Source organism: Hemicordylus capensis, chromosome 1 (assembly GCF_027244095.1).
Source record: "Hemicordylus capensis ecotype Gifberg chromosome 1, rHemCap1.1.pri, whole genome shotgun sequence".
NCBI lineage: Eukaryota > Metazoa > Chordata > Lepidosauria > Squamata > Cordylidae > Hemicordylus > Hemicordylus capensis.
This window is the reverse complement of record NC_069657.1, coordinates 447544377-447566591: the sequence shown is the minus strand read 5'-3', so window position 1 is coordinate 447566591 and position 22215 is coordinate 447544377. Positions and strand designations below refer to the sequence as shown.

The 22215-nt window shown below is 44.5% G+C and overlaps 1 protein-coding gene across 9 annotated transcripts in view; it reads right to left on the bottom strand.

Annotated features, from left to right (window-relative positions):
• Window positions 1-22215, bottom strand: part of SANBR (SANT and BTB domain regulator of CSR) — a 75491-nt gene that overhangs the window by 24430 nt on the left and 28846 nt on the right. For 6 of the 9 annotated variants that reach the window (XM_053246925.1, XM_053246897.1, XM_053246915.1 and 3 more), the window contains 10 exons: window positions 21490-21650; window positions 19071-19157; window positions 18855-18965; window positions 16884-17007; window positions 16432-16584; window positions 15405-15550; window positions 15166-15265; window positions 13462-13494; window positions 7984-8083; window positions 6681-6775 (listed from right to left, as the gene is read on the bottom strand). In XM_053246925.1, the coding sequence (XP_053102900.1) occupies window positions 6681-6775; window positions 7984-8083; window positions 13462-13494; window positions 15166-15265; window positions 15405-15550; window positions 16432-16584; window positions 16884-17007; window positions 18855-18965; window positions 19071-19157; window positions 21490-21650 (1110 nt within the window). The remainder of the gene's footprint in view (window positions 1-6680; window positions 6776-7983; window positions 8084-13461; window positions 13495-15165; window positions 15266-15404; window positions 15551-16431; window positions 16585-16883; window positions 17008-18854; window positions 18966-19070; window positions 19158-21489; window positions 21651-22215) is intronic. The other 3 variants (XM_053246934.1, XM_053246953.1, XM_053246942.1) reach the window with 3 other exon arrangements.

Sequence of the window (22215 nt, the reverse complement as noted above, 5' to 3'; positions counted from 1 at the left end):
AGGATTCCATGGTGTCATCCGTAGAGTCTGCAAATAGCCCTTTCCCATCAAAGGGCAAATACTCAATTTTATCTTTCATTTCTGGCTGTAAGTTAGTAGACCTCAGCCACGCGTGACGCCGCAAAGTAATAGCTGTTGCCATTGCCTGCGATTCCGTCTCCGCTAAATGCTTGTACGTGCTCAGCAACTGCCTGGTCACCACCGTAGACTTTTCATAGGTCTGTGCTAGAGCCTTTTGTAAATCATCTGCCGACAACGTGGACGAGTCCTGGAAAAAAGTGTCCCACAGATGGTGGGCATATCGTGTCATACATGCAGCATAATTAGCTATTTTCACTGCTAAACTGGATGTAGAATAAACTCTACGTCCCAGGACATCAAGCTTTCTCCCCTCTTTATCAGCAGGGGTAGTATGGCGTTGTGCACCCTTTGACGATGCACACTCCACCACTAAAGAGTTCGGGTCTGGGTGCCTCACCAGGTAAGTGTTATCAACTTCTTGCACCCTATACAAACTCTCCAACTTTCTCGAAGTGGGCGTTGAAGTCCTCAAAACAGTCCATGCCGACTGTGCCGCCTTCGTAATTGCCGGAATCATTGGTAGCGACACAGGGTGAGTGACCTTAGCTTTTGCCATCATATTATACACAGGATCTTTCAGATCTAAGACTGGTAGCTGAATTTCCAGGCCCAAAGCTTCCGCCATCTCACGTAGTTGCGCATGGTACGCTTTCAGTTCCTCTGAGGGAGAGATCGAGGTACCCGGCGCAACCTCCTCTGGAGGGTCAGGCTCTCTGGGCTCGTGCATGGTGCTTGCCTCAGTGTCTGACAAATATGATGTGTCTGAGTCGCTGTTCCTACTGCTTCCAGTCTCATGTGATGAAACACACTGCGTAGCAGGGACAAGGTTAGAAGGTGCCCCTTGCAACGACACCTGGGGACGTATGGATTCTGAGCGGTGTGGCAAGGACGGGTTATTTTGCAGCAACCTGGCCTCCAATGGGCACTGCCGCTGTGGCAGTGGATCTTCACGAAGCGACTGCTGCGCCTTCCAAATTTTGTATTCCGCATAATCTGGTGGAAAAAACACTTCGGGGTTGTGGCGGAAACCACAAGCATGTGTGATGCGGCCCACAGGAAGAGACGTGGCCGTTGATGCATCTGCCGTTCGTGCCCGAATAGGTATCGGCTTCGGCAGATTATGATGTTCCACCAAAGGAGTCATGAGCTGTCGAATGGGACTCGTGGCTGCTGAAATGAGTCGAGTAGTCTCTGGAGTATGCACGGAGGGTCGCCCTGGAGACGCAGACGGAGTCTTAGGCACTGCTGTCCCACTCAGCTGGTCGTAGGTAAACCCGTGAAAGGTCGACCCGGAAGGCGTGCCTTCACTAGAATCCAATAAGGCCAACAATGGAGTCCGAGTTTTCTGCACAACAGTTTGTTCCTGCATGACTCCCTCACCAAAGTCCATATAGTCCTCCGAATGATAAGTCACCCTGGGGGACGCCGGAGAGTGAATTGGGGTTCTTGCAGGAGTTAAGTCCGCCACCAGCCGGTGTCGGTCTCCAGTCTGGAAAACACTCGGTGTTGAAGCAGTACATTGTTCTGGAACCTGAACTCCCGCAATCTGTGTAGACGAGGCTTGGAACTCCGACACCTTCGGTATCGAGTCGAACCCCGTCGACGCCGACAGCAGCGGGTCTATCGATGTCGATGGCGAAGTCGACGCCGGTAATGCCCGATCTCTAGATTCTCTTCGATGTCGAGCTTTCGATGCCGACGCGTGCTCGTGCCTTGACGTCGATCTCGACGCCGACCTCGATGTCGATGGCGAACCTTCCGATGACGGGGAACTTTGTTGCACCCATGGAGACGGAGTCACCTTTAAAGTAGTATCCCAATCTTCCGCCTCGGTCTGTAAACCCGTCGGCGAAGGAGTCCTACTACGGGCTCGTGTCTTTTTGGATCTCTTCCTCGGTGGCGAGGAAGCGCCCTCTTCGTCTGTGGAGGAATATCGCGCCTTTTTGTGTTTGCGCCTCTTCTTCTCCACACTCCCGGGCCTTTTAAACTCCTGTTCCATAGTGGCTTTAGACTGCGATGAGGCAGAGTCCACAACAGGAGGAATCGAAGTCGACGGTATCGTAACGCTCGTTACCGACATCGATGTCGAGGGCCCCGAGCCCGGCCTCGGCGTCGGGGGTCTAAGTGCGTCCTCGTACAGTGCCGCCCGCAAACGCAATGCCCGATTTTTCAAAGTTTGTTTAGAGAAAGAGCAACAAATCTTGCAGTTCATCGGGTTATGTTGCTCACCAAGACAAAGCAGGCAGGCATCATGTGTATCCGTTGATGGTAATTTTGCTCTGCAGTTAGTGCAGCGCTTGAAAGTTGTTTTAACCGCCGCTTTCGACGCCATAGCACTCAGCGTCTCACGGCCAATAATAATGTTCCAATTTACAAAATTCTTAAGGGATATCCAAAAAACGTAGTCCAAAACAGTCCAAAGGTCAAAGCCAAACGTAGTTCCGAATCCGTTCCAGTCGTTGTACCGTGAAAAACTATTAATATACCGAGGAGCAATCGATCTGAGGTTTAGACGCAATGGCGGTCTAAAAGAAACTGAGGAAGACACGCCCCAACTGCCTATTAAAGTATGGACACGATCACGTGCAGGGCGGTTGGAGGCGTCGCGAGGAGCTAGTCAGTCGGTCCGCGAGGTCCCTGCGCAGGCGCAGAACCCATTCTTTATGAATGCAATGGATCACGATCCAGATCATTGGTTCACTCACCGTGAAGGCTTCTTCTTGCTGCTGCATCCAAGGATGTCTCAGGGTTATGCTTCTCCATGTGGCTCGAAGGCAGGACTATGCAAATTAAGTTGAAGCCTTTAAGAGCCAGGTTAGCATACTCACCCAGTTCTTTTAGGCCAAGAGGTGAAGACTACCTCAAAGATAAATACTGATCAGTAAACATAGAACAAGCAGAACCATAAACCATGACAAAAAACAAACCCCAGAGTGTTAGGAACTGGCAGACAGTCTAAAAAAAATAACTCCCAAATATTCCCTAGATAAAAGGAGGTGTGGGTGCTGAAGGAAAGATCAAGACGTCCTTGGACGCAGCAGCAAGAAGAAAGCCTGCACAGTGAGTGAACCAATGCTCCATTCTCTGCTGCTGCAATCCGAGGACATCTCAGTGTGGGGACATGCCACAGCCTTCACCCCCAACTAGAAAGGGCCCTTGCCTACTCTGGAGGAAGCACCAGCTGGAGAACCCACCTCCCGAAAGCCGCTTGGGCGGAGGTGAAGGATTCCAATTCATACTGTCTGGTGAACATAGAAGGAGGCCTCCAGGCAGTTGCTCTACAAATATCCCAGGCAGGAGCGTTAGTAGAAAAAACAGCTGAGGTAGCTGCGGCCCTGGTAGAACAAGAACACACTTTAGTGGGAGTTCTAAGGTACAGGGATTGATACACCAGGGCTGTGCAAGCCCTTAACCACAAAGCTATGGTGGCAGAGGAAACGGCCTGACCCATATGAATATGTTTATTATGTTTTATGTATGTCTTTAGACATCTAAAGACGGCCAAACTGTGCCAGGCCTACTCCGTCAGGTGTACTGGCTTTTAGCAAAGCCAGGGCAAAAGCACATCTTGGGACATATGAAAGGGGAGGCCACCTTTGGGCGAGGGAAGAAAAAAAAAAAAAAAAGGAGGCCGAATTAGCCCAACAGAGACCTCAGAAAAAATGCACAAGTTCTTATGCACTGACAGGGCGCAGAGCTCTGACACCCTGAGGGCTGAAGTGACAGCGATGAGGAAGGCAAGCTTTAAAGAGGAGGCATAGTGGAATGGACTTCACTGGTTCGAAAGGGGAACCCTGGGGAGCCTGAAGGGCAGTATGTCACTGCCAGTTAGAGAGACAGTGCCCACTGGGGAGAGAGCAGAGTTGCCCCTCTGAGGAAACCCTAAGTGAGGGTGCTGTTGCAGAGAGCGTTTGGAAACTCCTGAGATGAGTCCCATCAAGGAGGCAGCCTGGCACTTTAACATGTTTGCAGAGGGACCCCAGTTCACCCTAGAGGAAGGTGTCTCATGGTAGCCGATCTCTTGGGGACTGCATGCTTGGTAGACCATCTTAGGAAGACCCTCCAGGTATGTTGGTAAATCCTACTTGTTGAAGGATGTCTGGAGACTAACACTGTGCTGAGCACCTTGGATGAATAGCCGCGCCATTTTAGGAGGTGCCGTTCAGTTTCCAGGCAGCTAGCTTTGACCAGCCTGGATCTGGATGACACACTGAGCCCTGCTGAATAAGATCCTCCATGACCAGTAGCATCAGGTGTTCTGCTGTGGCCAGGTTAGTGGTTCTGACAAATCATGGCCTTTTTGGCCAAAATGGAGCCACAAGGATAACTTGTGCCTTGAGTTTTACTCTCCGAAGGACCCGGGAAAGGAGCGAGGTCGGCAGGAAGACGTACAGGAGAGCCTCCGGCCAGTGAGCTGAGAATGCATCCACCGCCTCTGCCTGAGGCCAGGGGAACCTGGAGAAAAAACGCAGTACCTTCACATTGGCTGAAGTCACAAAGAGGTCCACAGACAGCCGGCCGAAGTGTGTCATGATAAGGTGTAAGGTTTTCAGGTTCATCTCTCATTCCCCTGGGAGAAGTTCCTTCCAACTGAACCAGTCTGCCACCACGTTCAAGTTTTCCCAGTACATGGTGGGCTGTAATGGATGTCACATGCAGCTAGGCCCCCTGGAATAGAAGGACTACTCCCACCTGCAGGGATCCCAACCTGCTCCCCATTGGCAATTCATGTGTGCCTTTGCTGTGGTGTTGTCTGTGCGTATCAATGCATGTTGATGGACTGGAATGCCCAGAGCTCCAGACAGCTGATATTGTGCTTTTTGTCTTGACCACTTTCCTTGAGTCGACTTGCTGAGGCAGTGGGCGCTCCACCCATACTTGCTGGCGTCTGTGGCAAAGATGATCCTGGGCAGGATGCCTCTGAGTACAAGTTGCAGGGGAGTAACAGCAGGAGAGAGAGCATGCCCTCAACTCCTGCCTGTGGCTTCCAGTGGCATCTGGCGGGCCACTGTGTGAAACAGGATGCTGGACTAGATGGGGCTTGGGCCTGATCCAGCAGGGCTGTTCTTATGTTCTTATCTTCTAAGCCTCTGAACCTTCTGGTTCTTGCCCGTCAGACCACTACCCTTCTTCTCTGTCTGGGTGTTCAGGGTCTGGCAGACCAAAGCGGTCCCCTGGGCCCTCTGGGGAATCATCCATTGGGATGGGCTCCTCATCCAAGGGGATAATAGGTCCCGGGGTAGATGGAGACTTAGCTAGAGGGTTCTGAGGGGTGGGAGTCCCAGAAGCCATGTGCTCCACAAGGCTTGGGGAAGTGGGCAGAGGTGGTGGTGCCGCTCCTGCTGCTGTGGCTCAGGCTGCCCCAGTGGCAGGGAGTGGAAGTGAGGCTGCTGCCTGGTCCACTCCCCCACCAGCTCAGAATCCTCCCTTCTGCAGGCGTTTCCCCAAACTCACGGCTGGATGGCAGGAAGTTGGGGGTTTTGCACTCTCTGAAGCCATGGGGGCTCTCTAGGCAGTGGCAGTAATGAGGCTTCCTGGGCGGGTTACTGGTTTTATTTATTTATTTAACATACAGGTGAAACTCAGAAAATTAGAATATCGTGCAAAAGTCCATTAATTTCAGTAATGCAAATTAAAAGGTGAAACTGATATATGAGACAGACGCATTACATGCAAAGCGAGATAAGTCAAGCCTTAATTTGTTATAATTGTGATGATCATGGCGTACAGTTCATGAAAACCCCAAATCCACAATCCCAGAAAATTAGAATATTACATGGAACCAAGAAGACAAGGATTGTAGAATAGAACAATATCGGACCTCTGAAAAGTATACAGTGTACTGTGCTTGATTGGCCAGCAAACTCACCTGAAATTAATGGACTTTTGCACAATATTCTAATTTTCCGAGTTTCACCTGTATTTCTATACTGCCCAAAACGCAAGTCTCTGGGCGGTTGCCTGAATGGCCCTTGGAAGGCCTTGCTTGCATTTTCCCTTTGGGACCCTAATGTGAACTTTTGTATTTAGCTTGGTCCATGCAGTGAAGGGAAAGAAAGAGGAGAAACAGCAGTGGGGAGAGATGGGGGGAGGGGATCAAAATCGAAAGTAAAACTAAACCTCTCCCCCCTTTTTTCCTTTGTTTCTTTTTTAAAAAAATAGAAGATATAGTTTTAGAAAATCTTTGAGCAAAGAAACAAAGCTAACAGTCAAGAAGAATAAATGGAAACAGATGAGAGAGAAACAAGAGAGCAATCGGAGAAAAAATGGGAGAGAACTGCCTGGGGCTAAACACAGGACTAAAAGAACTGAGTGGGGCCATGCTCCCCCCTCCCCAGCTCTTAAAGGCTTTAATTTAATTTGCATAGTCCTGCCTTTGAGCCACGTGGAGAAGCATAACTCGCATTGAGATGTCTTTGGATTGTAGCAGCAAAGGAGAACTTACTTCCATGTAAACATGCATAGGAACAGACTAAGTGCATGCTGTACTCAGCAAAGTAACAAAGACCCAAATCAACTTTCATATGTGCGCAAAGAAAAAGGACTACAAACCTCAGTAGGCTAATTTACGTAAGTTTAATTAAATATTTCGGATTTACCTTCTCCAATATCTTTTCCTTCTTTTGAATACTGGGTGAAGAAATTTGTTTCTTTGGATGTTTGACAAATTTCTTTGGCCTCTCTTTTCTTCCTGCTAATGAAAAAGGACTTGGTATATATGTAAAACCACCAATGTAAAATAGAAAGTTATCAAACTAAAAAACAACAACAGTCTCTATAAATTTCTGTCAAAGCACAAACTGGCAATCTACAATTTCTCTGGTGAACGAGAGCATCCAGAATAGGTTATTGTCTCCTATTCAGTCTAGAGGCAGTTTGACCAGGCTGATTTGACAAAGCTCTCTTATCTTTAGCTTACTTTCCAGGAGGCTTACAAGATCACCTGGCATTCCATGTGTCTGACCCTCCCAATCAACTTCACAAACGCTTGGACCAATATGAAGCAAATCAGATACAACTGTAGGGACATCTCAGTGGCGTAGTTTGTGATGATTTCATCAACCCTCATCCAAGATGGCGGATGCAGGCATTTTTGAGGCATTAAGTGGGCTAACTTGTGAGCCGCCTAACCGATTTGAACCAAATTTGCTACAGCTGTAGGGACACATAGGGATGTCCCAATGGCATAGTTTGTGATGATGTCATCTACAACAATCTAAGATAGCAGATGCGCAAATGTTTGAGGTGCACATGGGCCAGCTTGTGGACTGTCTAACCAATTTGAACCAAATTAGGTACAGTTGTGGTGAGAGATACATAGTGACACCTCAATGGTGTAGTTTGTAATGTTGTCACCCACCCCGATCCAAGATGGTCGAACGTGAACATTTGAGGTGCAAGAGGTCTAACTTGTGGACCACCTAACCAATTTGAACCAAATTTAGTCCAGTTGTAGTAACTTCAAAGGAAAGCAGGCAGATTAGATTAGTTCATACTAGAACAATTAATTTTTAAAAATCACTGCCACAGGGGACCAATTCAGATTAGAACCACAGATCTGGGATACACATTCTGCCCAACCGCTGCATGTTTGCACATGAGAAATTCCTCTCCCTACAAGCTGCCATTTGCACCCATGTTTTTCATACAAGGGAAAAATAGGGTGCAGGGACTCCCCCGCCCGTCCTTATACCCTGTTCCCAATCTGGATTGGGTCCAATTTAAAAAGAGAAATTCATTTCATTTAAGAGATTTAACCCCTCCCTTCCTCAAAAAAATGAGGATAAAATGATGGTGACTAACGAAACTATTACAATCAGTTAAAAAACATTTCACACCTTATCTAGTTTGACGGGTACACTAGTCATAAGCATGTGATGTCACGGATAAGGCAGGATATACCTGGTTTCTTGTACACTTCTTCTTCATCGCCTACTTCATCCTCTGTGACCTCAGACCCAGTAGTATACTCGTCGTCTTCTGAGAGCAATAACTGTTGTTTCTAACATTGTCAAGAAAAAGGTATTAAATAAATAATGCAAGAGAAGGAATCCACTTTTCTCTTTTTCACAATTTTCCCTAGTAAATGCTGTAAGACTTGGCAGAGAGCAGAACTAAACAATCTCCCCCTTTTCAAAGCCTTCAATTTTTGAAAGAACTGCACTGGCTGCTGATATGTTTCCAGGTGAAATAGAAAGTGCTGATTATTACCTATAAAACTCTTAAAGTCTTGGCTCCAGGGTATTTACAAGAGAGCCTCCTTTGTCATAAACACTGCCGACTGTTACAATCTTCTGGAGAGTTCCAGTTACTACCAGCTCATTTGGTGGTGACCCAGGACCGGGCTTTCTCTGTGACTGCCCCAAGGCTTTTGAATATGCTTCCTGCTGAAATAACAGCATCTCCTTCTCTGTTTGTTTTCAGGAAGATCCTCAAGACTCTCCTGTTTTTGTAAGCTTTTAATTAAAATTTCAATAATTTTAATTTGTTTTAATAACTGTTTTATACTATTGTTTTTATTGTGTCTTGTGTATTTTTTGATGTGCTGACTTTTAAATGTTTTAAATTTTGAACACCACCTAGAAATGTACATATTAGGTGGTATAAAAATATGATAAACAAATATAACCAACAAATAAATTGTTTTTACTAAAGAGCCTTTGCCCCTCCATTGGTTGCTTAAGACAGGAAGGAACAGTTGTTCCCAAACTCAGTTCTACAAAGATGTTTTTATCTCTGAACATAAACTTTGTCTAATCTCCTATTAAAGTCATGACATCTTGTGGAAGTAAATTCTTCAAGTTAAATCAGACCTTGACCAATTTTGTGTGGATTTAGGAGCAGACAATGGACACAGGACAAAAATTATCAGACTTAGTGACAGACATTGCGTGGGGGAGGGTAAATGGGTTTGCTCTTACATCACATTTCAATTTTCAAAAATGGATCCGGGGGGATCCGGGAACCTACAGGGCAGGTAGATTAACGTCTGGGCTGGATAAATTGATGGAAAGCACACTTAAGGACAAAATGGTTAAACATATAGGGGAAAAAGGCCTTGCTGAAGGAGAGCCAGCACAGCTTCTGCAAGTGCAAATCTTGCCTCACTAGCCTTTTGGAATTCCTTGAGAGAGTGTCAACAGGCATGTGGATAAAGGCAGGTGATCCGGTTGATATAGTATACTTGGATTCCCAAAAAGCTTTTTGACAAAGTTCCCCACCAAAGGCTCTTGAGTAAACATAGCTGTCATGGGATAAGGGAACAGAGTCATGTGTGGATTGGTAACTGGTTGAAGGACAGGAAATGGAGATCAGGAGTAAACGGACAATTTTCACAATGGAGAAAAGAGATTAGGTCCCCTGGGGATCTGTACTGGGACCAGTGCTCTTCAACCTGTTCATAAATGAGCTAGAAGTTGGGGTAAGCAGTGAAGTGGCCAGATTTACAGATGACACTAAACTATTTAGAATAGTGAAATCAAAAACAGACTGTGAGCTGCTCAATGGGCAACTGAGCGACAAAATGGCAAATGTGGTTCAGTGTAAGCAAGTGTAAAGTGATGCATTTGGGGGTAAAAAGCCCCCAAATTTAACATATGCACTGCTGGGGTCAGTGACTGATTATATATATATATCTTGGGGCTGTGGTAGACAGCTCGTTAGACAGCAGGCAAATTGCATGCTAGGGATCATTACAGTAGGAAGGGGGACTGAAAAATGCTAATATTATAATGCCCTTCTACAAATCTATGGGGTGGCCACATTTGGAATACTGTGTACAGTTCTGGTCACCACATCTTAACAAGGATATTGTAGAACTGGAAATGGTGCAGAAGAGGGCAACCAAGATGATCAGGGGCCTGGAGCACCTTCCTTATGAAGCAGGGTTTCTGGGGCTTTACTGTTTGGAAAAGAGGCAATTACGGTGAGACATGATAGAGGGGTATAAAATTATGTATGGAGTAGAGAGAGTAGAAAGAAATTTTTCTCCCTCTCTCACAGCACTAGAACCAGGGGTCATCCATTGAACTGAAGGCTCGGAAATTTAGGACTGACACACAGTGCATAATTAATCTATGGAATTCTCTACCACGGGACGTGGGGATGGTCACTAACTTTGATGGCTTTAAAAGGGCTTGGACAGGTCTATCAACAGCTACTAGTCTGACGGCTATAGGCCACCTCCAGCCTCAGAGCCAAGTTGCCTCTAAATTCCATTGCAGGGGAGCAACAGCAAGTGAGAGGGCACACCCTAGATGAGCAAGAGAGAGGGCATACCCTCACTTCTTGCCTGTGGGCTTCTCAGAGGCACCTGGTGGGCCACTGTGAGAAACAGGATACTGGACTAGATAGGCCTGATCTAGCAGGGCTGTTCTTATATTCACCTTGACCTAAAAGAAGTGAAAATGTATCTCTGCCTGCTTGTCCTGGCTGGTGTGTGTCATGCCAATCAAGAAGCGCTGCAGGGATTGTGGGCAGTACATGTGGGGCCATCCTACTTCTGTGCCATGATGCAGCTGAGAAGATTTGAAGACCCAGTTTGGCTTGAGCCCAGGGAGATTTGAGCTGAACCGGGTATTCCAGTTTTGTGCACACCCCTACAGCCTGGGAGTGGGATGCCTCTGTCACATCCCCAAGGGTCTCATCCTCATACCTCTCTGCCTCCCTGAGCCTCTCCAGGTCAGTCACCCTGGCTTCAAGGGAACAAACGTGTTCCCTAAGAGCCAGGAGCTCTTTGCACTCACTGCACACCCACAACTTCTGCCCCTCCAGCAGAAAGTTCTACATGCAACATTTCACGCAATGTCCTGGGAAACAAATGTATTGCATCCAGGCCAGATGCACCCCCTCTTCTGCTTGCATTCTACCTTCATAACAGGTTTTATTGGCTATTTAGAATATATAGAGCTTGTCTACTTGAAAGCTAGGTGTTAGCAGTTGTCAACTAATTAAAGGTTTTAAGCTCTGTCTTACAAGAAAATTGCAAAAGTAGGATAGTACTCACCTTCTCCTCATGCCAAGTGTCTCCTTTGTGATGAAGGGAGACTGCTTGTGTGCCTCCCTACACTATTAATGCCATGCAAAACGCCTTTGATATCTGTTAGCAAACTCCTGTTCACAAAGCTCCGGGTAGCAAAGCTCCCGTTCTGAACCTTGTCTTCTCAACAGCTGCTTCCAAACTGAGCCACCTCAGGAATGTGGCCCCTTCCACAAGCTGTGTGACTCACTTGCAGCTAATCTCCACCCACTGTCATTCTAGGCACAACTGAAACTGACCTATCAAGAACAAACCCCTAGCCAGCAAAGAAATTAAACCCTAGAAAAAAGACTAACAAACAAATCCTAACAAACTTAGCTTGTTCTTTCCCACTTCTTGATTTATTTATTTAATTTATTTGCTTGGTTGCTTTCTTCTTTAAGGGAAAAAAACAAAAACAAATTTGCGGCCTCCCATGATCTGAGCCTTGTCTTTTCAAGAGCTGCTTCCAAAAAGAGGTGCTTCCATCAGAACATAGGAAGCTGCAGTCTACTGAGTCAGACTGTAGATCCAACCTCTCTCAGATTGCAGGGGAGGGAGTTGATTCACTCACTGCCTCATCCTGCTGGACTAAGCCGCTCTTGGCCTGGCCTCTCATGGGAGGGTGCAGACCCCACCTCAGTATTGTGAAGTGGGCAACAGACTGGTTGTAGACCACCTTTGCCATTTCTGTTTGTCATGTAACCTTTTGAGGCTATTCACACGATTGCAGAAAATTGGGCTAGCCTCTTCCGGGGCTGCGCGGCCCCTGAACTCACCAGCCCCGCTGGCTCCGTCACGGAGCCGGCAATTGTGTGGGCGGCCGATCTGGCCGCCCAAGGCTCCCGCCCTGATCGTGAGGCCCGGCTCATTATCTTGGTACATTCAATGGCAGGTGAGAGAGGTTCAAGCACACTGTTCAGTGCAACACATCCCACCATCCTCTCTCCAATGGAACCAAGCACCAACAACCTCCTATTTTGGTGTGTATTTCAGAAAGGAGTACACACCAGTAGGAGAAATGGGGAAATACCAGAGATGTACTGCAGATGGTTGAACCACTGATGCCAGACTTACTGAAGATGACATGTTGTGGTTGCTGCTGTTGTGATCTTTTTGGCTTTGTTCTGAAGGCTAAAATCCCTGCTTCTGTGAAGCCAGATACTTCCAAACGCTTTACTTGTTCCAAACGCCAGGTCTGACATGGGGCGCAGGGGGAGCTGGTTTTATCTGCCCTAACTTGGGAGCTCAGAACTATGCAGTGCCTCTGACTAGTTTTGAGACGCTATCATCATCTGGGGAAACAAAACTGAAGCTTCCAAAGAGAAACTGGGTGTTTTCCCCCATCCCAAATGGCTTAGCATGGGATAGCAGTCACTCTACCACAAGAAGCCCATTCATTTTGTCGTAGTTTTCTACCCTATGTCATACGTTTTATTAACAACATAGATATCATAACTGGTGAGGGGGCCATACTTGTGGATATCTCATGTAGCAGAGTGCAGATTAGAGTTTGACAACAGAAGCATAGCTGGGAGTGCAGTAGTTTGCTTGTTTACACGCCTTTACACATCTGGGGATGGAAATCTACCCTAAAATCCAGATGAGGGTTAAATATCCAGAATGTTGGGGGCAATATGCTAAAATCATTGTAAACCGCTTAGAGAGCTCTGGCTATAGAGCGGTATATAAATGTAAGTGCTATTGCTATTGCTATAATTCCCAACACTGCAGGGCAACTTCTCACTTTAGCAACACACAATCTTGATGTTTCAATGAGCTGTCCACTATATCCCCAAGATAGCTACTTCCCTCCACTGTGAGAAATGTTTGCTTATTCCTACCCTTTGCTTCCTGTTCTTTGATCAGTTACTGATTCATAAGCGGGCCTCTTATCCCATGATTATTAATCCCAACCCCTTGTTCATGCCTGTGGCTCAAGGTACTCATCGGTCCCATAGTCAAGGAGATAGTAGAAAACAGCAGCACATGAGCCAGTACATAAGGAACTGCAGGATGTCACACAAGCCTATCATACTACTTTCTTGCTTTCTTCTGAAAAACTCAGAGTGGCTTAGATGTGGTTCCCACAGGGCTCCCTTCAAGGCAGAGTGCAGGGCCAGGTCTAGACTGGCTTCAGCAGCACATCATCGGCTTTCAGACTTTTTACAGGACCCTTTCTTAGTGCCTCTACATTGCGCTAAGCATTGGGATCCCAGTGCACCTGATCTCACAAGCTGTTGTGCCCACAAGCTGACTAAAGAACCAAGTCAGAGTTAGTGCGAACAAACCAACAATGCATACATGCAATACACACACACCCATCCCCACTACAGGAATAGAAATAATTGGTGCAAACATACCAGCTGGAGAGTCCAATTTTTCAGAGAAAGGAACTGGGGGGGAAAGCAAAGACACACACACCCCAAATGGGCAAAAGTGAGTATTAATTAATGCTAGCACATTTCCAGGCAGTATCAACTATTAGACACATTTATTTATGGAAAGGTAAACCCCCCACTCAAACCTCTGGATTTAGAACAGCCGTTTTTCAGGTTGCAAAGCAAATCCACTATCACTGCAATGACCCAGAGCAATAAAAGGTGGTGCAAAGAATTTGGGGTAAATGAAGAATGCCAACATATTCAATTACTTCTTAAAACAGAAGTTGCTTTATACAGAGTCTAATAGTACTAGTAATCATTTGTTCATCTAGCTCAGTATTGTCTACACAAGGGTTTCCCAACCTGTGGTACTCCAAACATTGCTGAATTACAAGTCCCATCATTCCCAGCCACAATAAATTGTAGCTGGGATGATGCGAGTTGTAGTTCAGCAACATCTGGAGTACCACAGGTTGGGAAACCCTGGTCTACACTGACTGGCAGTGGCTGTCCAGATATCTCCCGGCCCTATCCAGAGATGCCAGGGATTGAACCTAGGACCTCCTGCACGCAAAGCAGATGGTCTTCCATTGAGCTACAGTCCTTCCGCAAAGCTGCCAGATCATTCCACACACGATTATGTAATTGTTTCCCAAGATGTATAAGGCAATCATGTTCAAAAGTGACATCCTACCACCTTGTAACCTATTGATATGTCAAGATTCCAAGCGCGGCTGGGAAGAGACACACCAGGTTCATTCACTTATAGTATATAACTATTGTTTGGTGTTACATCAACAAGCTTTGTGCTCACACATACTGCTTTAATGAATTACTTTCACAGAAACCATAGTCTGCCATGGCATCCAAACCAGCAAGTCATGGTTTGGCATTACATGTGAACTGGCCCATTCAAGCAAGCAAATCCAAATTTCAAAAATGCTTTCTCTGTGGGAGAGAGTTTCAAAGTGATTCTTGCAGAGGAGCAAAGGGGGCAGAGGCTAACATTATGGCAGAACAGAAAACAGAAGAAAATGGGTTTAAGAATGAGCTCCATGTGGCTTTCCCATTAAGAGATTTAGTGGTAGCTGCTTCGACCTTGTTTCAGCTGGCAGCCAGTATGGAGCTTCTGGAAATGTTCTAAAGCAATAATTGTTGTGATAGGATATTCTAGCATCCATGTTTTGTTTGGAAGTTTCCACAGCTAGAATACTATATTCTTGCACTTGACAAAAAATTACTTTCAAAACAGAGGTCACCGGGTCACTGTCGTGAACTTTTATCGGATCTCACATATTCATATGTACTTGTATTTTCTTCATGTGGATTTGTTATATTTGTACTTCTATTGCCTTTAGTCATTTGTGTGTGTTACTATCATTGCATCAATTGCTTGTACCTCATTCATGGTACATGAAAAGGTGATGTGTGTTCATAGTAGGGATCTTTTTTGTTGTGGTTTGTAAATTTTTTAGCTGAGATCTCTATGTGCATTGTGTTTGTTGTTTCCCATTAAGAGGCTTCTCACTAAACACAATTCCAAAAAGTGTTTTAACTGAAGAACACATTAGATCTGATGAATTGGTTCCAAGCAATATTAATCTGCAAATCTGAAACCCAATCTAGGTCTTTAGGTCATAACTACTCAGAAAATACAAATGGAAGGGAAAAGAAATTACTCACAGCATTAAGTTCCCCTGTTTTGGGGCCCCATGGTGTATTTGGCTCCAGCAGCACATCACATTCGACACCCTCTTCGTCACAAAGCCCAATTCCAGAATCACTTGAAAGAATAAATGTTTAGGAACGTTATGAATTATAAAGTTACGAACAACAGATGCACCTAAACACCACACAACAAATTTTCTAGCTGTAATTTATTTTTAGTCAGAGAAATCTTAGCACATATTTATTTTTCTTACCTGTTTGGATCTTTAGAAAAAGGCACAACAATGATATTCCTGTGTTGAATCAAATCATTCAGTATTTTAGCAGTCTGGTATGGCACAACATCTCCACCTTCTCCTCCAGCAGGCACGCCGATCACATGATCCCTCACTTTACAGCCCTCCATTAGCAAAAGAGAGACAGACAGACAGCTTGTTTAGGGCAGACACAGTTGCTAACCATGGTTAGCACAAACAATGATACACACACCCACTACAAACCATGATTCCACATGCTAATTTTTAGTCCATCTTAGTTTGGATATATGGGGTTTAAGCCTATTTATGCTAAAGCTTCTGCAGAGGGCTAGAGTACAGTTTGTCTGCCCACTGCATCTGCATACTGTTTTAATGAATCCAGAAGATGCCAAGAAAGATACAATTGGCAGTATGTTGTACACACAGTATTCTTCTGAAATAGTTACCAGCAATGTTTGAATCTGCCTGTATGTGATGGAGGCCTCTTGGCTCCTACAGATCCCATCCCCACAAGTAAGGGGCTCACCAACTGATATAGGATAATTCCTGTCCTTTGGAGAATTAGAGAAGATCAGCTCTAGGAGCACTGGATGCCTCAACACCACTAGCATCAGTGACAGATGGTAGTGCTGAGGCTGTATCTGCTCTGCCAAGGCTGGAAAGTACAATGTTGCCATGTCCCGATACCTTAAAATGCTAGCAAAGCATAAATATGTAGCAACTCTGCATGCAAGCTGGCATAGCTGTTCCCTTCCGGGCACTGCTGACCTGCATCACAGCTGACATCTGGCTAGTTACAACTGGAAATATCTTGGACTAGGTGGTTCTTTGCACTGATCCAGCAGGGTGGTTCTTATGGACAAGGAAATCTAGAGACCCGCCACTTTCTTTGACAGGCTGCACACAAGGATATAATACCACTCCAGTGAGCAACAAAGCTCTAGAGAGAGAGAGTAACACTTTTCCTTGATTCAGCTGTGCTCTTGTGCAATGCAATGCTCAGAGCCTTCTCCCAGATACGTACTTTTGGAAGAGGAGCAGGATCAAATCTAAGAACCTTTTGGTTACAGCAGGGATATACTCCAGTGCCAGTGGAACCAAGAGCGCTTGCCACACCTGGGTAGATGACTAGCTGAGAGTGGTATTGGCAATGTGAGAATTCAGTACATAGGAAAGTCTGTAAGAGAGACAGGGCAACAAAGCACACCACCATTACTCTCAAGGTCTTGGTTAAAAGATGTACAGAATGCCTTATAGCTAGCAACTGGAAACCATGTTGTGTAAGTCAACCTCAGTAGCTCTTATGCCTTGAAAGGATCCAATACCAATGAAATTGTAATCTTTGGTGATCTCTCTTTTGTTCGCTACCCTACCAGGAATGTTCAAAAGTTTAGTTTTACCAAATTTTACAAATGCTATTTTATAATGTTTAGTACAGAGAGAAAAGAAGTTGGGAGATGATCTCAAAATACTCACTTGATTACATCTCGAACATGTCAGCCAATTGATAGTTCCCCAGAGGCGCCAGTATACATCTCGCCAAGATTTCAGCTCTTCAAATAAACTCAGTAAGTACTCATGGACATCCCAAGATTTATCTCTGTACACAAAGAAGAGCTAAGGTTGTCAAGTTAAGTTCAGGTCTTAGTTTCTCATAGTGTTGAATCTGAGATTTCTGCTAATTTCTGGTTTCCCACATCACACTCCATAGGTGTATACACCCCTCAGGGATCTCAGATCCCGTTAAACTAACATCACATGGATAATGTGATACCTGGCTGCCGATAGGTTTCCGAACAAAATACAAAGTGCTAGTTATTACCTATAAGCCCCTTAACAGCTTAGGTCCAGGGTATTTAAGAGGGTGCCTTCTCTGTCGTGAACCCTGTCACCTATTAAGATCATCTGGAGAGGTCCGACTACGGGTGACGCAAACTTGTTTGGTGGCAACTCGGGACCGGGCCTTTTCTGTGGCTGCCCCAGGGCTTTGGAAAGCACTCCCTTCTGAAATAAGAGCATCTCCTTCTCTGTTTGCTTTTAGGAGGACCCTGAAGACACACCTGTTTTCCTAGGCCTTCAACTGAGATTGTATTTTAAAAATTTAATGTGTTTTTAACGTGTTTTTATCTATAATTTTTATCTTTTTATGACTTTTAAGTGTGTTATATTGTATGTTTTTAATTCTGTAAACCGCCTAGAGATTTTTATACTAGGCGGTATATAAATTCAATAAATAAATAATAAATAAAATAGATAATGAGGACACACCAAAAACGTTAAGTTGTGACAAAGAGTTAAAACTAGGGCTGCAAGGTTTAATAACTTAACCAAGAGATTTAAAAACCATTTAGCTCTACTGGAAAGGTGCCCCCAATTAACTGGACAACAGTGTTTCTGGTTTTTTAAAAATTAAATTAAGTTTCAGACAAGAAATGCCGTCCTAGAAGAGGCATTCCCTCCTAGGCAAAAAAGGGAAACACCTTCTAGTATGACACCTGCTGTCTGGCATACATACATACATCTAAAAGCAAAGTGAGTACAGTTTTTTCCTTTTGTTTTTTCTCTCATTCACACATTTATATAGATTTAATCAATTAAATAATTGGATTTAGATTTACTGAATCAGGAGATAGTCCTGGCTAAATAGGATACATTAAGGGATATCACTAAAACACTTTGACATACATGTTGTAAGACAGGGTGAGCAATTACAAATAAAATATGATGGGCTACACTGGCATGACCTGGTTAAACTGAATCAAACTCTAAAGAAATGCTGGAATACTGCATATATGAATTGCTGATGATGCTTAGAAAGATTTATGGTGGCTGCTCTATGCCAGCGTTAAGACACTGCTTCTCTTTTTGGCTTTTAAAATAATTTTTAGTAGTACTGTATTTAGGTTGCCTTAAAGAGACCAGGATTAAAAACACTAGGGGACTGAGGGCTTTAAGATCAGTTATGTTCCAAGCTGCTTTAAAATCGACATTTTACACATGCTTTTTAATTTTTTCTACAAACCCCAAGCCCTCAGAGTCTTGTTATAGAATGAAATAAATGAAAATTCTAACCTTTTGTTGTCAGAAATCTATAACAACAGATCAGTAGTCATGTTTTATAAGTCAAGCTCTTCAGGACACTATCATCAGTTCCTTTGCAGATAGATCCTGCATTTCAATGATTTTAGAGGTGGTGTTCTTTAAAAATGAGTTTTGCTGTAAACTGCCATGAATTCATATATGATGAATGGCAGCATATAAATATTTTAAATAAATAAAGTTATATATTTTAAAAAGCCATACTCATTTAGCAAATTTAGTCTTCCAAGAATTGGAAGAACACAGAACTCAAAACATTTTATAATTAACAATTCAGCTCCAGCACGTATTAAAAAAGAATCTATAAACACATTGCATAAAAATGTTACAACATGATTTATGAGGCACCTTATGTGGACATAGATAATATTTCCATGTTGGTCTACATTGACTTTTCCTGGAATACATGGGATTCTTCTTTCAGTGTCCTTAATTAAAAGCTTCTTACATAAACAACACCTATTCAAAAATAGGAAGTTATAGCATGAGATTAGCATTATAAATCTGCAGTGAAAGGGGGGTACATATACCAAAGTAAGATAAAGGAAGGAGACAGTTCTATACCTGTACAAGGTTGCGGCATTTCCCTGAGAGTCTGGGTTTTGGTACTCTGGATCAAACAATCTTTCTATTTTCTTGCAGAAGAGTTTACTGTCAGATGCAAGCACACAGCGATTATAAAAAGGGGGCTAAAACAAGTCACCCATAATCACAATTTTATCTGCAGAAACTGAAGTACTTCTCTTTATATGCTTCAGGAAGAGATTTTGTTGGTTTTTAGAAATATTTTGTTTGTCCTGTTATAAGGTTTGCTTTTTCAGTTACATGGTTCTTACTGTTTATTAATGAAATGGGCCATACAGTCCCATTAAAGCCAGAGGCTTGCAAAGAGGCCATGGGCTCTGGTTAGGATCTGAAGAGCAATGCCGAGAGGTCATTCACACAATCAAAAACTGCGCTGAGAGGTCTGAAATTCGCACAATCAAAAACTGTGTTTTATCCAGGTTTGAGAGCTCTGTGTGCTCTCAATTTTTGGTTGTGTGGAAGCAAGGCAGGAGGAGAACCTAGGTAGAAGTGACTGAAGCTATGCGCACGTGCAGGAAAAACCAGGCTATGAAGTCCAGTCCGGTTTTGCCTGTGCACTGCTAGGATCAGGCCCAATCCTGGTGGCACCTCAGTGGCAAACCCGCCTAAGCAGCCACCCTCCAAAACAAGGTTAGGAGAGCGAGCGTCTACCTAGTCCCCTTTCTGTGATCAGACTGCAGAGATCCCAGGCAGCTTAGGGGAGAGGAAGGGGGAATCTCCATAATACACTGTGCACTCATGTGGTGCATTATTGGAGTTCTGGGGGGCAGGGCAACATACCCTGGCCCTCCGAGCTACCGGCAGCAGCTGGCAGTCGTCTGGGTGGGTGATCCGCCCACTGAAGAGGACAGTCTTGACCATCTGTGGTGAGGTAAGCTCTTTAGGGCTTCCTTCCTGCTAACCCTCTTGCCCTTTCTGACTGCTCGTGAGTTTTAGCAGTGTGTTTTAAGTATGTTTTGTGTGTTTTAAGTGTGTTTTGTTTTCATGTCATTTTAAATTTGTTGTGCACCGCCCAGAGCCTTTGGATGGGATGGTCTATAAATAAATAAAGGGCTCATTGTGTGGAAGCAAGGTAGGAGGAAAAGCTACCCAGGTTTTCCTCCTACCTTGCTTCCACACAACCAAAAATTGGGAGCACAAACAGCTTCCAAACCTGGATAGAACACAGTTTTTGATTGTGTGAATCTCAGACCTCTCAGCGTTGCTCCAGATCCTAACCAGAGCCCATGGCCTCTTTGCAAGTCTGTGGTTTTTATGGGACAGTATGCCCCATTTCATTAACAAACAATAAGAACCATGTAACTGAAAAAGCATACCTTATAACTGAGTCTGCCAAAAGGCCTGGATGCATCCGATGAAATGTTTTACCTTAAAATTAAAAAAAATTCAAACACACCCAACAGACTTCTGCACCAAATCACCAGCTCCTTTTGAGAGTCCCTTCAGTTTCAGAAGTGGCTTGCTACAGGGCCTGCTGTTCATGCAACTCAAACCAAAAAAGGCCAAGAGAAAGAGCATATACTTTGCTTGAAGAAGGGCTCAGGTTCAATCTATGGCATCTCTGGATAACAGGATCTCCGGTAGCAGGACATCTGCCCCAGACCTCAGAGAGCTGTTGCCAGTCACAGTAGATAGCACCAGGCTAGGTACACCGAGTCAGTCCAAGGCAACGCCATTATGTTCACATGATGAACCCTCCTTGGGTGCACAAGAGGGAGCTGCACGGTTGCTTGGGTATGTTATGTAGGACGGATTCACACAAACTTCCAGCAAGTAAGGAAAGCAGGGAAATGTCGGCAAAAAAAAAAAAACAGAAACCAGGAGTATGTGCTCCCAGCGGGTGTGATGTCTAAACCCACCCATGTTTGGCTCCCATGCCAAATTCCCGAGATCAGGGCTACGCAACCACAGCCCTCCAGCTGTTTTTGGACTACAGCTCCCAGCATCCCCAACTAGAGTGGCCAATAGTCAGGGATGATGGGAGTTGTAGGTCAACATCTGCAAGAGGGCCAAATTTGAGAAGCCCTATCAGAGATACATACAATATTCTCCCGAAATCCTCTGTCAAAGTTCACACAACGTATAAGTGGGCGGAGGATCTCAGGAGAATGATGGGTGAATCTGACATGCAAATCAGACTTGGGTGGATTCAGGCATTAAGCCTACTGGAAGCACACTCTCCTGGTTCCCAGTGTTTTCCCACCTTCTTTACTTTCAGAGGCTGTATGAATCCACCCAGAGACACTTTCACAAATCAGGGCAGTTTCAAGGTAATTCAAAATCCACATTTGAATTACCCCTTAATCAGGTTTAGCTCTAATCTGAAGGACCTCATGGAAAGGCAAAAGGATACATATCAGCATTGTTATACTAACAGGTGACAGAATAAAAGAAGTACCTCTTAAATTTATCTCTCTTGTCCTTCACCTCTTCCACTTCACTGTGTGTGAAGAGATCTGTTATACGCGTTAGAAGATTAGCATTGATGCAGTTCATATTGCATGGTGTGGCAACAATAGCACTCATATTCTTGTGGCAATAATGAATACACTTTTCCACCTTGGGAAATGAAAAAAATAATATGGGTGTATATCACTGAGCAGACTTTTTTACTGACATTTAGAATTTTATTTTAAAAGGTTCAGTTCAGGTTGATCTAAAGTTTACAATGCAACGGTCTAAAAAGTAAACTAGTCCCTCATACATGTGGTGTTAAGACACAGACCATACACAAATACTTATTACATAACTAATGAATAGTGGTGGCTGAATAGTTAGTTTGCCACACATTACGAGATAAAATTCCATAAAATTTCATTCACAGATCCAACATCTGTGGTTTTGTGTATCTGCGGTCAGGTAATTGACACCCAAACTTTGAATACACGGGGGGGGGGGGGAGTTCACAAAGGGTTAATTTCACGTATCCCCAGGTTCGAGGTGGCAGGAAATGGCCTCCAGAGTCATTTGCAGCTGCTGTTTTGTGAAAAGGAGCCATTTTGTGGCTTGTTTGGTAATTTGTTTTTTTTAAAAAAACATGTGATTCTCCACACAAAAACCCACCAAAAAAACCCACCACCAGATTTGGGACTTCGGGGATGGGGGCATTGCTGGACACCTGAAG